This window comes from Dermochelys coriacea, chromosome 11, assembly GCF_009764565.3.
Source record: "Dermochelys coriacea isolate rDerCor1 chromosome 11, rDerCor1.pri.v4, whole genome shotgun sequence".
In the NCBI taxonomy this organism is placed as follows: Eukaryota; Metazoa; Chordata; order Testudines; family Dermochelyidae; genus Dermochelys; species Dermochelys coriacea.
Genome location: NC_050078.2, coordinates 4,420,689 through 4,438,707, shown reverse-complemented (window position 1 = coordinate 4,438,707; position 18,019 = coordinate 4,420,689). Strand labels below are relative to the sequence as shown.

The 18,019-nt window shown below is 43.5% G+C and overlaps 1 protein-coding gene across 21 annotated transcripts in view; it reads left to right on the top strand.

Moving 5' to 3' along the window:
- Window positions 1–18,019, top strand: part of SMARCAL1 (SWI/SNF related, matrix associated, actin dependent regulator of chromatin, subfamily a like 1) — a 65,970-nt gene that overhangs the window by 21,956 nt on the left and 25,995 nt on the right. For 14 of the 21 annotated variants that reach the window (XR_006277858.1, XM_038421955.2, XM_043504888.1 and 11 more), the window contains 3 exons: window positions 1,612–1,762; window positions 5,771–5,929; window positions 7,960–8,025. Coding sequence is in view for 20 of the 21 variants with exons in the window: in XM_038421955.2 (XP_038277883.1) it covers window positions 1,612–1,762; window positions 5,771–5,929; window positions 7,960–8,025 (376 nt within the window). In the remaining variant the exon portion in view is untranslated. The remainder of the gene's footprint in view (window positions 1–1,611; window positions 1,763–5,770; window positions 5,930–7,959; window positions 8,026–18,019) is intronic. The other 7 variants (XM_038421959.2, XM_038421957.2, XM_038421956.2 and 4 more) reach the window with 1 other exon arrangement.

The window sequence follows — 18,019 nt, the reverse complement described above, 5'->3', positions numbered from 1 at the left end:
GTATCATGGAAAGAGCAGATTCAAGCATCTCTAATGGTCTGATTCAACCCCAGCAAAATCAAAGTAATTCAGAAGCAGGGCTGAAATGGTTTCTTTAACCAGTCTGTTTTGTCACAGTACTGCGGTACCCTGGCATCTGTACATCCTAAGACTGCATATTTGTTGCTCAGTCTCATTAATGCCAATGGAAGTGACCCATGCACACTGAATGGAGAATTTTCAGTTCAGCGCCTTCTGTAATACCTAGTACAATTGCATGGCCCAAGACCAAGGATTCATTTTAATTTTTAGTTCGAGGTGTGGTGCAGTGATGGAATAAAATGAACACCTTTATCATTGGGGGCCAATAATTAGGCAGGCAAAAAAAGATTTTGAAGAACTACTAGCAAAAGACACACAAACTAACAGCAAAAAAAGTTTCAGTGCATCAGCAGCAGGAAGCCTGTCAAACAATCAGTGGGGCCACTGGATGAGCGAGGTGCTAAAGGAGCACTCAAAGAAGACAACGCCACTGCAGAGAAGCCAAATGAATTCTTTGGCTGTTATCCAAGATGTTCAGGGATGCAACCTCATGCTCTGGGTGTTCCTAAGCCTCTGAGGGCCAGAAGCTGGGACTGGATTACAAGGGATGGATCACTTGCTAAATTGCCCAGTTCTGTTCATTCCCTCTGAAGCATCTGGCACTGACCATTGTCAGATGGCAGGATAGTGGGCTAGATGGAATGTTGGTCTGACCCTCTATGGCCATTCTTACGTTCAACGTGATTTCAGTGTTTCCATAAAAGTGCAATTCTGAAGTGAAAAGCATTGATGTAAAAAACCTGTGTGTGTATTCAGAGCCCTGTCTACTGATTTTAGTGACGAAAATAAATTTCTTACACCTGCAGACCCAGCACAGCTAGACTGTGTGAGTGGGATTTCATTCTCCCTTCTGCACCCTCAGTTACATTGCTTACTAAGTTCCAGTCAGTTACACCTGTGGAAATCCGTTGGAGACAATGGAATTGCCCGGCTGTCATTGGAAGTAGAATTAGAAGGCAATGTGGCTGCACAGATGTAGCTGGAGGTCTCATTTGGACTGCAGAGCCTTTACTGCTGGTAGTGATGCTTAAGAAGGAGAAACCGCAGCTTGACTCGGATTGAGTTTTCAGGAGCTGGGTGGAATGAATTGGTTGGTCAGTGCAGTTGCCACTGCACAAATGTTGGGCTCACAAAAGTCACCATGACAGTTAGTCTCAACTGCCCCCCTTTGTTGTCTCAGCAGAGAGAGACAAAGGGTTGCACGGACTGGACTGGACTATCTGCTTGTCCTGGAGATGGTTCTTGCCAGTCAAGCTGATGCATCTTGGCAGGACTGCACAGGGAAGCTTGTGCTGCATTGTCTGCACTGTATCAGTTGAGGGGCTAAACAGAGGGCTTCTGTCTGCCAGATTGTCAGGTAGCCACTATAATGTACTTTAAAAATAAAACCAAAGGGGCTGCAAAGGAAGCCTTCTGCTGTTTCCCTTCCTCCTTCTTTGGTAATGAGCTTCTCAGATTGGGGAGGGATTGTGCTAAACTTGGCTGGGAAGATGGGGAAAGGAGTAACCCTTCTGCCTTGTGTTCTTTCAGTTTTGCCATCTCCAGAGAAGGCCGTTTGCTTCTTGCAGATGACATGGGTTTGGGGAAGACTATCCAGGCTATCTGTATTGCTGCATATTACCGAAAGGAGTGGCCGTTGCTGGTGGTAACACCATCCTCAGTGAGATTTACCTGGGCAGAGGTATTGTATGTTTAAATAGAACTTTTAGGGGCTCACCTGTGGGTTTTTTTGTATGGATTCTATGAGGGATAGCAAAACTGTCATCCAGTTAGAAAAATAAGGGGAAAAATAGGAAGAGATGAGCTTCTTTTATCCCCTGTAATGGCAAGAAGCTGATTATATGACACATGCTTGCCTGAGTCTAATGGATGAGCCTCGTTCTATGTTCCAGAAAAAGGTTAGGAAAAAAATCTTTGACAAAATGGCCTTAAGGAAAAATTCCTCTCCGACCCCATATATGGTAGTTGGTTTAACCTTGTGCATGTGAACCAGAATCGCTGTAGTTAAGCATCTTAATTTCATTAATGCCCAAAACACCAATGGTATCCAAGCAATTGTCTGCTTCTTCTGAAACCTACCAAGATGGGGCTCTATCAGCGTCTCAGCTGCTACAGAACTCCAGATGCGGAAATTCTGCCCTGTATGTTCTGCAATTCCCACTGACCTCAGCAAGCGTGGCCAGTGCCTTTTTCAGGGCAAAATTTAACCCATCAGCTTTAATCTACAAAACCCTCAAAATTCTTTATCATCATTTCCCTGCGCTGTTGCGTGGCCACCCAGGAGTGATCCAAGGGCCGCGCGCTTGATTAGCAGAGCCGCACACATCCGGCAGCGGGTGTTCAGGTGTTCTTCCCCCTGCCGCTTTGCAGCCACGTTGCTCCTGTAGCTGTTCCCAGGACCCTCCTGCTGGCTGCAGAGCGGGGTGCTGATGTCAGGGTGTCCCACACCCACGCCGCTGCCCTTGTACCTCATCTCCACAGAGCAGGGAAGAGGGGACAAGGCTCAGGACTCGGAGCAGGAGAGGGCTGCTGTGGTCTGAGGTCCGAACGAGCCATCCGGGCAGTGAGTGAGTGCCTTAAAGAGACTTTCCCAGCAGCCAGCTCACACAGTCTCACATTCGCACTCTCCGCCTTCCCCTTGCCCGTGTACCCCGTCTCTGCAGAGTGGGGGAGGGGAGACAGGGCTCAGGGGCAGGAGAGCATTCAGTGAGCACCTTAAAGAGACAGTGCACAGCGTCTCTCAGAAACTTCCCTAGCAGCCAGCGCGCGCGCACACATGCACATATTGTTGTTGTTACTTCTTGGTACTTCCTGCAATGCACATATATTCTCCAATTTTATTCTTTTAAAGTGTGCTATTTTAGTTTTTTGACTAGTCTATGCATTTCATAATTTTTTATTTCTCTCTTACACTTAAATTTAATTCTTGGAGTAGTAAATTCTAAAACACCTAACCTGTCCTGGCTGGAGTAATTATCCCAATGGTAACTTTTAAAAAATGTATATTGTATCTAGGTTTTTTGTGTCTACTGGCGGCACACATCCGCACATTACCTCAGTGAACATAATGAAATTTATTCCGCACATGGATGGAAAAAATTAGAGGGAACATTGGTCAGGACCTGGAGATGGGTGCTCTCAGGGATTGGAAATGAACATAATTGAAAGAGAGCAGGGCTGCAGGGCCTGTCCTCTGAGAGCAATTACTGTGCAATTAAACAGCCTGCGCTAGCAAGATGATTTTGAGGCATACTTTTCTTAACTGTGAAATGTTCATTAATGCTGGGAGAAAGTGAAGAGTAGAAGCGCTCATGCCTTTAGGCTAATAAGTTTCATGCCTGACTTGGTGGGGTTCTTTTTTCGGTAGTTCACTATGCTGATGGCTGTAAAGTAAATTGGTTGGATTTTGTTGTGTGGTGGGACCTTCGTACCACAACAATTTGTTCTCTTTTTCCCCGGCCATTGGTATAACAAAGCACCGGGCACTCAGCCAAGCTACAGAAGACACATCTAGATTTTTACCTGGGTTGTGAATGAGGGAGTAAAATTACTTATATTTGGGATATGGAGGAGGAGGAGGCGGCGGCAGCGGCATCCTTCAGAGGCTGGTGGAGATCTGGGCCAACATTTTAAAAAGTAGCTATTGATTTAGGTTATCTCAATTTTTGGGTGCCCAGCTTGGAATGTTTTTGGTCCTGATTTTCAGTTGCACTTGCAACTCTAATCCTGTTCTGGATAGGCTCTTACGCTGCACGTGTGCACGTGCAGGGTATCTGAGCACCTTCTGGTCATATATTAACATGTCACGTGCTTTTTGTTTTTTCATCTGTTCCTCAAACGGAGAAGTGTGTGCAGTGGAACGTTTTATTATTGTAGATTTAAAAAAAACAAAAATCCAGGTAGCTGTGTGTATGTGTTAGAGACGGTAAGGTCAAAGAAATTCACCTTGCACTTTGAGTGGAAGGTGGTGAGTGTTGTGATGGCCCTTAGTTCCTGTGGAGGTTTATTCCAGACCAGCCCCCTAGAAAGCTCTGTCTGTGGCAATGATCGCTTTACCCTTTATTGCAGAGAGTTTCACTGTGCCAGAGAAGTGCAGTGGTTGACCATGGTCTTTATCCCAGAGCTTTAGGCTCTTTTAGGTGGCACTCAGTGGGCTGAATCCTTTGAAGTAAGGGCTGAGACCTTGAACTTGAGTTGATATTCTATGGGGGAACCAGTGTAAGAACAGGTTTGATGTGCTTGCAGAAGCTGGTGTTGCTGTGGAGACCACTGCAGTGTTCTGTAATAGTCGCAACTTCCAGAGCTCCAAAAGCTTCATGCCCAAAACTGTCACATCACTGCAGTCCAGCTGAGAGGTGACGGAGGCCAGGTTGGGACAGAGTTTCGTAGCCAACTAGAAATGGTAAAAAGGGTTACTCATGGATGCTGCTATGAGAGTGCTCATTGTCTATGAGGAATCCAGGAGCTATCTAAACCACAGATTGAATTAACCAATTGTGTGTTTGTGAACCTTCAACCAAAGGAGACTGCCCTGTACCTACCATGATTTCCCCTGCCCATCAGCATTACCCCTGTCTTGCTTGGGTTCAGCTTCAGGGAGCGGCTCTTCATCCGTGAGCTGATCTCATCCAAACATTAGGCTCTCTTGGTGGTAGTGGTGTGGTTGTATGTGGTGAAGATAGGTAGAACTGTGTGTCATTCTCTTACTGCTGACACTAGAATCCATGTCATTTGCCCAGTTCACACAGTGGTTTTATGTAGCTGTGTAGTAGGACCAGTGAGAGAATTGATCCTTGTGGGACTGCACAAGTGAGGGGTCTAGTGGCGGAGATATGATTTTCCCATTGTTAGTCTTTGGCTACATCCCTGCAGGAAGGACTCAAACCATGTTAGCGCATGTCTCGTGATCAACAGCACTGAATGCTGCAGGGAGACTGAAGTAATTGAAAGAGATGGGAACTTTCATTGCTCAGCACCCGAAAAAAATCTGTCTCAAATTGGCCACCCAGAATCAGTGGCCCCTTTTTGAATATTTATCTGCTGGTTTTCATGACGAAATGTGAGCACAAGTATTTCAGTTGCCACCATAGAGCAGCAGTCAGTGGCTCTGTTAGATTGGTTCTTAGAAGGGCAAAAAGACCTTTAAAAGACCCAGAGAAATTGTGCTTTGTCTGTGTCATGGTGCAAAGTTTTATAAACCTTCCTGTGGTGTAAAATATTTTCTGCTTGTAAGTTCCTGGCTTTCACAGCTTCGTGTTTACTATTGGCGTGGGCAGAATAACAGTGAATCTCTCTACTAAGAGTGGCCATCGCTACTCTGTTGCTGTTCTGGATTTTGGGCACAACTAGCAACGTTGGTAGACAATCACGTTCATTTCTGATTGCAGCCAGAGTTCTTGCTGAGTAAGAAGCAAAGAGAAAGTAGGCTTAGAACTTTCTGGTGGAGGGAGTGTGGTGTAGTTCCCAGAGCATGGGACTCCACTTCCAGTTACTCACTGCGTGGTCCTGGACCAGTCACTTAAACATTATTAGACCCATTCTCAAGGTGGTAAAACTGAAGCACAAACTGGTTATTTCCAAAGATGTGGTTATGAGGTTCCATTATAGCTTGAGAAAGTCTTTGGGATCCTCAGAGGAAAGAAACTATAGAGGTTCAGCATCCTATTAATCACTTCTTCTCCTTTCTTAGGCATTTCATAGGTGGCTTCCCTCCCTGAGCCCAGAGAGCACCAATGTCATACTGACAGGCAAAGACAACCTGTCAGCAAAACTGATAAACATAATCAGTTTCGACCTCCTCAGCAAGATGGATAAGCAGCTCAAAGACACTTTCCAAGTTGTCATTATTGTAAGTAGCACCCCTAGTTATTTAAATGGGATTAGGAGGCACATACATGCTGGATTCTCCTGGGTGGTTAACAGGCATTTCTTGTAGTGACTGGACGCTCTACACAGCAAGTTGTATACCCTTGTATATTCAATTATGTGTTGGCTCCAGGGCAATCTCCAAGTACTGTCACTAGTACATGTAGAAATATATGGGAAGGGTTCCTGAAACCTTTTCAGATAAGGTTTGCTACTCCCCTGCTCTGTACTTCTTATCCTTCTCTCCAGCTCCTGAGACCCTGATTCTTTCCTGCTGGATGTGAGCAGCTCTCATTGACTGTAAGGGGAAGATAGATGTTTCCTGTGGCTGGAGAATAGAGTTCCAGAAATGCTCTGTTGGCAGATCAATGGGATTGTGTTTTGCCCAAAGAATGCCATAGTGAATGTGTTTTGAGGAAGGGCCATGTCTTTGACTAGTTTTCATAGAATTTTACCATTGGTGACATTATCTGCGTATCCAGTAAACCAAAAAAACCCTTGAAATAATGTTCAGAGTCTGGTCTAAAGCATAAAAATGCAGCATAGTCAAAATCAAGGTTGACACTATATGCTTCAGTTGGACTGTTTCATTGCAAGTGTGTTTTGCTTTTTGTGTGTGTGCAATTTCTGTGATCTCTTTACTTTCATGGATTGCTCTATAATCTGTAATTTTCAGATACCATAAGGATAACCATTATAGAAAACCGCTTAGGTAGACTTCAGCTCTATTCCAGTTAATTTAAAATAAATGTGTGTATGTGTATATATATGTGTGTGTGTATATATATATATGTGTGTGTGTATGTGTGTGTGTGTGTTTAATGGGACCCTTTTAGAACTCATTGTTTCAAAACCAGCTTAGATCAATAGTAACCAAAAAGTCATTAAACTTTGATGTCTGTTATCTTATGTGAAATGAGTTTAGTGTTCTCAGACTGGTTTCCAGTGAACAAATGTTTCTGTCACAAAAAGCACCAAGACTACTGCTGTTGGCAGTGTCAGCAGAGAGGATCAGAACAGACTGGGTGCTGGAGACTGAACTTTTCTCTCACCTCTGTTGATTTCGCAAGGGTCCAGGCTGAGACATAGTGTCAGGATGGAGGAAACTCACATTGTCACTTCTTGTCTGGGGATAGAGGATCTCTGACTCTCGAGCAATCAGTCCGGTACCTTTCATCTGCACTAAATTGGCAGATATTTTATTCATGCATTTGTGTGTGCAGATTCAAATCCTGGATATGTCCTGTGGATCAAAATGGCCCCACTGACTGTTTAGCCTCCCTGCTTTTTTTCTTCCAGTCCTCCTCCGCTGTCTGCTGTCATAATAACATTACCTTATTGCTAACCAGGACTGCGAAAGCTGTGCTTTGCAAGCTAAGTGGTGCATCGTCCTCTCTACGTGTGGCTGGTCACTCATCCACACACGTCAAGATGAGAATGTACCCTTTGAGGGTGCCAATTTCCTCAGCGTCTTTAAGTTCTGCGTAACTACAACAAAGGAAAGGTAGCCTATTCTGCGAGTGATGTCTCTGTCAGGAGGTTATTATCCACCTGGAGAGCCCTAACATCAAAACAGTTGCTTCCTAATTAGATTTCCATAATTCTGATGCTTTTCATTAACCCCTTCATTTTAGGGAGGAGGCACTGCATGGGGCTCCCCATGAGTTTTGCATTTAAAGAAAGGACACACAGTAGCAAATGAAGATCAGTGGTGGAAATTCTTTGCCTCTTTTCATTTCTTCTCTCCACTTGCTTGCTTGGCTATGATCATTCACGCTTCGTGTCTTAATGTTTTTCCTCCCGTTCCTGTTAATTTGCAGGCAGTCCTACCCCCTTCATGATGGTTTCACATTCAGAGTATGATGTTGGCCAGCCCAGAGACTGAAATCTGCTTGGGGATGATAGGCTTGAAGTATTATGCAGCACAGGATGCTCGGAATTTGTTCTTTATCCCAGAGTTGGGCTATGACTCGGGGCTTAGCTCTATTCATTTTCTTGCCTGTTTTGTTTCAGGATGAATCTCATTTCCTAAAAAACACAAAAACTGCACGATGCCGAGCTGCAATGCCTCTTCTTAAGGTGTGTATTCTGTATGCCAGGCTCTTATCAACTTCCTCCTAGAGACTCCTAGCGGTATTGCTTTTGTATACCTGACGTAGGAACCAACAGCCAAGTTCTGTTACGGGGCAGGGTAAATCCAAGTAACTTCTTTGATCCCAAGGTAGTTACTTTGGTCTTATACCAGTGTAACTAAGAGTAGAATTTGTCCCCAGATCTCAACTGCATGTGTGCATACACATGACTGGCAGCAGGGTCTAATGGAAAAAGCTCAGGAGCTCCCAATTTCTAATCCCAGTATTATCACTGACTTGCTTTGTGGCCTTGTCTCAATTTCCTCATCTGGAAAATGGGGATAACAATATTTCATCCCCAGGGTGTAGTAAGAATGTATTAACATCTTTACTGTGTTTAATGTAGCAAGCACCATGTAAGCACTTAACATTTATTACATGCAATAACTTGGGGCTCTTAAGTACAGCTATACTCCAATATTGTTATTCTAGGCTCCTTCTTCCCTGGCTTTGTGCTAGGACCCTATGTCCCAACACTGCTTACTTCCCATCTGTTTGTGCAACTGGTGTTCGGAGAAGCCAAAACTCCATTGCTGGTAGAATTTATATAATTGAATGGAGAAGTGGTGGGAACTGACTGGTACAGCCAAAGTTTTTGCTAAACAGGTACATTTGTTCAGAAAGGTTGAGAACTACTATGGTATATAATACATATATAATATAATACAGATAGATACATGCACACACCAGATTTTTTTAAAAAAGCCTTTTAACTATTTCAGGTTTTCCTAACATATCAGCTATGTACAACCAAACCTACACTCCAGTGTTGCATTCCTGGCGCCTGCTGTCTCATCAATGACTGACCACTGTGCCTGTGGAACAAAGGCACTTCATAGTCTGCAGTAGAGAAGGGGCTCAGTATCTTTCTTATGCACAGTGGTTGGCAGTAGTTGAATTAATCTGTGGGGATAGGAGACCTACGCTGCTTTTTTGCCGAGTGTAGTGTTGACTAATCTTATATTCTGGAGATTCGTAATGACATGTTTGCATGGTGAAGGTTTTTTTGTGTTCTAATTATGCTATTCTCCATGAATATGTAGATGAAAAAAGGTCAAAATCCTGTTTTCCTTTGGTTTTGAGACTTCAATTGGAAATTGAGCACATGGTGCAACTTTCTGTGCAAATTGCAATAAGTAAACCAGGGCACTTTTCCTGTGTAGCACTTTTATGTAATGGACAACATCAATTCCTGTATGCACACCCCTCCCCTATGCTGGTTGGATCATCAGACTTGCTCAACTGAGTGTGTGTGAGAGAGAGCACGCTTGATTCTCTTACAACTAAAGGAGATTCTCCTTTAGCTCAAGTGACAGGGCCCTGTGCTGTTGGATGGATTTGAGTTCTGTTGCGGATTACAGTTATGTAGTCCTGGGTGGACTACAGATGTGTTGTGATTTCATCAGATGGTTCAGTTCCCAGTAAAGTGTCTTTTTTCCTATTTTGAACTGTGTGAGGATCAGCTTTCAAAACTTATTTGCGGGATGCATGAGACAAGGTAAAGAACCAAAGATTGGTCTCCTTTTAGAGTGCCCCATGTCCTTTATTAACCTATTTAGAGTTTACAATTTTACACCGATCACACATATTGGAGAGCTGATATTTCCAAACTTGTAAATTTCAGTCCTTTGAAGGTACATTGATTTTTGTAGTGTTCAACTTTCAACTGAAAATGGTAATAAGCAAGGAAATGGAGGCCAAAATATGGAAAAAAATCTTTATATCCGATGTCCAGGTGAATGCCATTTTGATAGTTTCAAATCCTGCTGCTTTAATCTTTTGATTTATGGTGCAAATATTAAATATTTTCTCACTTAAAGGAACAAAAAAGTGAGGTTGTCTTTAGTTAAATGTTAATCTTTTTGCAGCTGTAATCCCAATATGCATCAAATAAGCACCAAGATGGCTAAATATAGCAAAACCTCAGGATTCTAAATATTTAAAGTGCTTTGTGATTGTTGGATAAAAGGGTTAGATAAATACACATTTATTATTAAATGTTTTGGGACTTGGGGTGAAGGTCTCACTTCTGTTCCTGCCTGGTTAGGCTATGTGAAAGGATCAGAGCAGTGTGAAGAAGTCTGGTGCAGGAACTGCAGAAAAGGGGTCCTGACACCGTCTCACAAGCCCTGGTGTAGGAGTTGAATATGGGAATGCTGTGTATTGCAGCCCTGCTGCTGACACTGTGCTGTGGAGGCAACGGGGAGCCTTGGGGTGCTGCTATAATTTAGAGAGGCCCGTAGAGCTGTCTGAAGCCTTTGTCTGCTCATAAATTTGGCTGCTTTAACTATGATGGCCTAGTTTAAATCGGCGACCCCCGCAAACCTCAGATTATGGCTACATTTCGAGCTGCGAGGGTGAAAACCAGCTTGAGGAGACATACCTATACTAGCTCTGATTGAGCTTGTTGCTAAAAAGAGAGTTAGTGGCCAGCGGTAGGAGGGGCTAGTTGCCCCGAGCACCTTTCTGTAATCTTGGATGAGCATGTGCTCAAGAGAGCTAGCCCATCCCACCACTCTGTTTTTAGCCCACTAGTTCAGAGCTAGCACAGGAATGTCTCAAGGTGGGAATCGCCCTCCCTCCCAGCTCAAAGTGTAGATGATCCCTTACTTATTCTGTGGGCCTCTTTAGCCCCCTCAGGATCAGGAGTGCCTAATCTGTCTTTGCTCCCTTGGCTGTGAGTTCTGCACTGTGCCTCTTGGAGAGGCAGCACAGAATCTCATTCTGGGCGTTTAAGCCGCTTTCTCGAATAACAAGTAGATGGACATCTTCCAAAGCATGAATGCTTAGATTTCAGCTGATTTATGGGAGAGGGGGAAAAAAGTCTAAGAAATGTGATCTCTGCTTCTTATTTGCTATAAATATTTATATGCCTATAACCGCTATGGCCAGATTTAAATTGAAATGTTTCTGAGGCTGATAGCATCCCTTCCATGGGTATTTAACAAGTCCTTCTTAGCGTACTAGAATCTGGTGCTGTAGCTTCCATATTATAGTGGCAAGTAAAATTTAGAAATTTGTTATGGTGGTTTAGACAAAACTGCACAATAATCAGATTAAATCAATAAAGATTTAAGTTTAGTATGAATTTGAAAATTACCTTGCTAGCAACAGGGCTGAATATCTGCTTCTGAAATACTTTTGCTGTGGATTTGTTTTAATCTTTAATATCTTGAGGTCATTGATCGTTTTTCAGCATAAAGTGGTATTTTTTTCCATATCACTCATCTTTTTCTGCTCTGGTGTAAATGTTACCATGGAGCTGGCACAGGACAGCGATATATGGAGTTTTCCTCTCTACCCACATATAAAACATGTGACTGGAGTCTCACTGTTGTGGATTGGGAGAAATAATCATTCATATAAACGACGTCGTGTCTTGGTCTTCTGTATTGTACACCATAGTCCTGTAAGACAGATTTTGCCGCTTCTCTATCAAGTGCCGGGGATTGGTAGGGAAGAGTTTTGTTCCTCACAGTTTGGCTGAAGAAAGGGGGCCTCTTGAGGCTGGGCAGACTGCGTTTTAATATCCCCACTTTAAGCAAATGGGATCCATAGAATTGTAGGACTGGAAGGGACCTGCACTCATGGCAGGACTAAATATTATATAGACCATCCCTGACAGGTGTTTGTCTAACTTGCTCTTAAAAATCTCCAGCGATGGAGATTCCACAACCTCCATAGGCAATTCCAGTGCTTAACCACCCTGACAGTTACGAAGTTTTTCCTAATGTCCAACCTAAACCTCCCTTGCTGCAATTTAAGCCCATTGCTCCTTGTCCTCCTTAACCTCTGAGGTTAAAACAATTTTTCTCCCTCCTCCTTTTAACAACTTTTTATGTACTTGAAAACTGTTATCATGTGCCCTCTCAATCTTCTCTTTTCCAGACTAAACAAACCCATTTTTTCAATCTTCCTCATAGGTCATGTTTTCTAGACTTTTAATCTTTTTTTTTGTTGCTCTTCTCTGGACTTTCTCCAATTTAGCTACATATTTACTGAAATGTGGCACCCAGAACTGGACACAATACTCCAGTTGAGGCCTAATCAGCATGCAGTAGAGCGAAAGAATTACTTCTCATGTCTTGCTTATTCCTCTTAATAAATCCCAGAATGATATTTGCTTTTTTTGCAACAATGTTAGACTGTTGACTCATATTTAGCTTGTGATCCCGTATGACCCCTTAGATCCCTTTCTGTGGTATTCCTTCCTAAGCAGTCATTTCCCATTTTGTATGTGTGCAACTGATTTGTTCCTTCCTAAGTCGAGTATGTTGCATTGTCCTTTATTGAATTTCATCCTATTTACTTCAGACCATTTCTCCAGTTTGTCCAGATCGTTTTGATCCTATCCTCCAAAGCACTTGCTCCCAGCTTGGTATCGTCCGCAAACTTTAAGTGTACTCTAGACTATGCCATTATCTAAATCATTGATGAAGATATTGAACAGAACCGGACCCAGAACTGATACCTGCAGGACCCCACTTGATATTCCCTTCCAGCTTGACTGTGAACTGCTGATAACTACTCTCAGGGAACGGTTTGTCAACCAGATACGCACCCACCTTATAGTTGCTCCATCTAGGTTGCATTTCCCTAGTTTCTTTATGAGAAGGTCATGTGAGACAGTATCAAAAGCCTTACTAAAGTCAAGATATACCACATCTACTGCTGCTCCCCTTCCCTCCCCCCCATCCACAAGGCTTGTTACCCTGTCAAAGAAAGCTGTTAGGATGGTTCTTGACAAATCTATGCTGACTGTTACTTTTCACCTTATTATCTTCTAGGTGTTTGCAAATTGATTGCTTAATTATTTGCTCCATTATCTTTCCGGGTATTGAAGATAAGCTGACTGGTCAGTAATGCTGCGGGTTTATAGATGGACACTATATTTTCCCTTTTCCAGTCCTCTGGAATCTCTCCCGTCTTCCATGGCTTTTCGAAGATAATTGCTAATGGCTTAGATATCTCCTCAATCACCTCCTTGAGAATTCTAGGATGCTTTTCATCAGGCCCTGGTGACTTGAAGACATGTAACTTGTCTAAGTAATTTTTAACTTGTTCTTTCCCTATTTTAGCCTCTAATCCTAGCTCATTTTCACTGTCATTCACTATGTTAGACTTCCAATTGCTACTAACCTTTTTGGTGAAAACTAAAACAAAAAAAATCATGTTATTTCCACCTTTTCTGTTATGTTTCTTTCCTACACCCCTTTGAGTAACAGGCCTACCCTGTCCTTTGTTGTCTTCTCGCTTACCATGTTTTCTGGTTACCTTTTATGTCTCTAGCTAGTTTAATCTCATTTTGTGTCTTGACCTTTCTAATTTTGTCCCCGCATCTTTGTATTATTTGTTTATATTCGTCCTTTGGAATTTGACCTAGTTTCCACTTTTTGTAGAACTCTCTTTTTGAGCTTCAGATAATTGAAGATCTCCTGGTTAAGCCAGGGTGGTCTCTGGCCAGATTTCCTGTTTTTCCTACGCAGTGGGATAGTTTGCTCTTGTGCCCTTAATAATGTCTCTTTGAAAAACTGCCAGCTCTCTTGAACTGGTTTTCCCCTTAGACTTGCTTCCCAGGGGATCATAGAAGATTGGGGTTGGAGGAGACCTCAGGAGGTCATCTAGTCCAATCCCCGCCTCAAAGCAGGACCAACCCCAACTTAATCATCCCTGCCATGGCTTTGTCAAGCTGGGTCTTAAAAACCTCTATGGATGGAGATTCCACCACCTCCCTAGGTAACCCATTCCAGTGCTTCACCACCATCCTAGTGAAATAGTTTTCCCCTAATATCCAACCTAGACCTCCCCCACTACAACTTGAGACCATTGCTCCTTGTTCTGTCATCACTGAGAACATCCAAGCTCCATCCTCTTTGGAACCCCCCTTCAGGTAGCTGAAGGATGCTATCAAATCCCCCCTCACTCGTCTCTTCTGCAGACTAAATAAGCCCAGTTCCCACAGCCTCTCCTCGTAAATCATGTGCTCCAGCCCTCTAATAATTTTCGTTGCCCTCCGTTGGACTCTCTCCAATTTGTCCTTATCTCTTCTGTAGTGGGGGGACCAAAACTGCCAAAACAGGCCCCCATCCTGCAGACATCTGAAAATGTGCACCACTTTACTCACATGAGTGAAATCGGTGTGCCTATTCATGAGAGTAAAGCTACACATGTGCTCAACTTTGCAGGATCAAGGTTACAAGGGAGGAAGTGGAAGCAGTCTTCCGTTTTACACCATAGGAATCTTTGGCTAGATACAATTTTTTCAAAGTCTTATTTCTCAGTCTCTAACAGAGTTCTTCACTGATGACATACCATGATGCTTCTGAAACCCATTCATGTTCCATTGAGACCTTCCCCAATTCCCACTGCCTTGTGATATCACATGCAATTACAGAAGAACAAAGAATATGTAACATTTTGACTTTTGGAAGGAAGTGGAATCGTTTTCAGCTGGGGTCCCCAGGAGAATCCTCCGTGGATGAAGTGGAGAAGTTTCAGTCTGTCCCAGCAGTTTTTCTCTCTGTTGTACATTTCCCCTGTATCTTTATAGTTTTAGACAATTTGATAGTATATGTATTGTTCATGGTTTGTAAGAGGCTGGGGGTGGGCCTATAGGGTATTATGGAAGTCCTGAAACTACATGTAGCCTGCAACTGCAGTACTCTGTGTGCACACTCATTTCAAAAGGAATGTTTAGAAGAGAGAAATAGGTCTGAGTATATTAGCCAGTGCTGAAACTTGAAGGTGATGGAGAGCAAAAAAGCTCTCTTTCCTGTGGGGAACAGCTAGCTCCTTTCCCATAGGCATTCTGAATCCACGGGGATAGAATAAATTAAAAATCATCACACTCCTGTCTGCAGGAATCTTCAATCTCAGGGGCCGAGAGAGAGAGAGAGAGAGAGAAAACCTTGTTTTGGAATCACAGAAGACTTTGGCCCTCCAGGCTTATGCTAGATCTTCAGTTCTGGTTTCAAGCGCTTGTGTTCTTCTCCCCCCCCCCCCCCATGTTCCCATCCTACCAAAGACAAATTTAACCACTGCCATTAAAAAAAAATTTCTTTATTTTGGTATCAATTATACGTGCTAGGGGGGGAAAAATCACTTGCAATATTTATGTTTGTGGGATTCTGACTTCAGGCTAGTCCTGATAAAACCTGGGCACAATCCAGAAAACTATCTGATTGGAATAGAGAACCCTATTCTCGAAAGCCGCTTCAGGCACTGTCCGTATCTTTCCCCTTCAACAAGTCTCATCTCTCTCAAGCGATTCTGTCTCCTGCATTAAAATTGTCATCGGATTCTTCATTTGTGTCAGGATAATATTCTTTATATGTTAATCCTCTCAAGATGACAGAGTAAGTAAGAACTGGGGACTTCAGTAACTGTACATCCAGCCCTAGCGTTTATGAAGGAAAAAAGTATCAGCTTGTTAGTATACGGCAGGGCTCATTCTGTGAAATTCATTTAGCATACAGAGAGCCATTGTATGCAAATGAGGCTCTTTGCATGTTCAGTTATTTCTTTGTGGCATAACCTCCCCCTTTCTGCACTTGGAAGCAGTTGGGTGCTGCGTTTTGACCTCTAAGGCACCTTTGTACCTGGTGCGGGGTGGGAAACACTTCATAAATTAATCGTGGTGAAATGACTTTTGGAAATGTTGTCAAACCTGTGGAACTCTTCTAATGATGTGTGGGGCATCCTTTGTAAAGTACTTTGAGATCTACAGATCATAGAATATCAGGGTTGGAAGGGACCTCAGGACGTCATCTAGTCCAGTCCCCTGCTCAAAGCAGGACCAATCCCCAACTAAATCATCCCAGCCAGGGCTTTGTCAAGCCAGGCCTTAAAAACCTCTAAGGATGGAGTTTCCACCATCTCCCTAAGTAACCCATTCCAGTGCTTCACCACCCTCTTAGTGAAAAAGTTTTTCCTAATATCCAACCTAAACCTCCCCCACTGCAACTTGAGATCATAAACTCCTTGTTCTGTCATCGCTACCACTGAGAACAGTCTAGATCCATCCTCTTTGGACCCCCTTTCAGGTAGTTGAAAGCAGCTATCAAATCCCCCCTCATTCTTCTCTTCCGCAGACTAAACGATGAAAGGCTAGATAAGATCTAGACATTATTATTATAAGCCTTATGACTACCTTCTTGGATAGATAAGGGTGTCAGGACAGGGTGCAGGTTCCCAAAGAACAAGGCACCAAGTCTGCCTTCCCTTGCACAGTTTCCCAAGGACAGAGCTACATGAATGGCAACAGAGATTGTGGGGAGGAGAATGCCAGTCTGGAAGGCTAGGATCCAGATGCTGAGCGGCGTTTTATCTAAAGATGTGTCAACCTGGCATGGGCAAGGACCCCCAGCGGGCCAGCCTTTACTTCACTGCGGTCTTCCGGGGATATTTAGTTGGTGGCTCCTTCATGGAGCTGTGAGCGCAGGCACATGGCTGGCACAGTTCATGGATGCCCCAATCCCTGCCTTTTCTGCAGTGAGCAGGAGACCCTGGTCCATGCCTGCCCCCAGTGCGACATGTTGCAGCCCCTCTTTCAGCTCCTTCAGAACCTCCAGCTTAGGGTGTGGTTGCACGTGACCTTGTCAGCCTCCTGCTGGCATTGGCCAAGTTGGTCATCCATTAGTCCAGGAGAGGGAAGCTCAACGGAGATGTTCTCTGTGAGTATGGGGCCTACTTTTGACTCTCTGGGCAGAGTTCCTCTGAGGTGCATCCACTGACTCCTTTGTCAGGGGTTTTTTACTTAGTGTCACCAACTGGTACTCTCATTTTGAACCTTTGACCTCTACTCCTGTCTCTGTTTTATTGTTTGTTGTCCCACTGAATGACATGTGCTCTATACCCCCTCCCTCAATTGAGGTGGCTGGCCTTCTGTTTATTCACTTTATAAAAAATCTGCTTTTTATGTTAGTGAGACTTTTCTGACCTTAGCTGTCACCACATCTCCCGCTCGGATCTGCCTAATAAGGGAAAAAAATCCCACTTACTTCGACTTCAGCCTATAAATATCTGACACAGAACTGCTGAATTAATTTCCGGTAACTGATAAGTGAGCCCTTCTTCCTCCAGACTTGGTTGGCGAGTGAATGAGTCAGTCCAGTGAATAGATTTGGGTGACTGGTAGATCTCGCTAAAACGATAAAAGAATTTCATTTTCTTTTTCATATCAGTGTGAACAAGCTTTCAGTATAGATGTCATTCAAGAATCTCTTTGTATTTTAATGATCCTGCATTAAAGCATGCAGGAAATTGCAAGGCATGTGTAATTTAACTATTGTCTGTGAAATTATAGCAGTGGAAATTCATAGCTCTCTTGCACTGACTTTTCCCATTTGATTTATTGCATGCAATTTTCCTGCATGACTGTTTATTAGCTATTAGGTTTTGGCATCTAACAGGCTGTTAATAGAGCCACCAAGATTGGCAGGTTGACCTCTTCTAGCCCTGAATCAGGCAGTATAATTTGCCTCTTACAGTTTTGTTTTGTTTTTTTCAGTCTGAAACTTTTCTTGTCTCCCTGCCTCACTTTTGTGTGTGCAGGACAGAGTATATTTATGGCTTGCTGCGGCATGCTTGCTGCGGCATGCTTCTTGCAACAGAATTTATTCTGGAAGCGAGGATGCACCTTAGAGGTGTGTGAAGCCTTCAAGTGAGATCTGATGCTGATGGGAATGTTGAGCCTGGGATAAGATTTGAACATGCATGGGGGCGAATGCCAGTTACCAAAGTGCCGTAATAAAAATAGACTTCCCTTTACCTCTGAAGCCAGGGCTGACAGTGTGTTGTACTCCCTGCTGTGGAGATCGGAAGCCCTTGTTCTCGGACCATCTTGACATAGCAAAGGCCAGGAGTGTCTTGAAGACGATGCACTCCTTCCTTAGGAGAGTTGAAACAATTGCACTTGACCTTTGTTTTGTGGGTGAGATTTA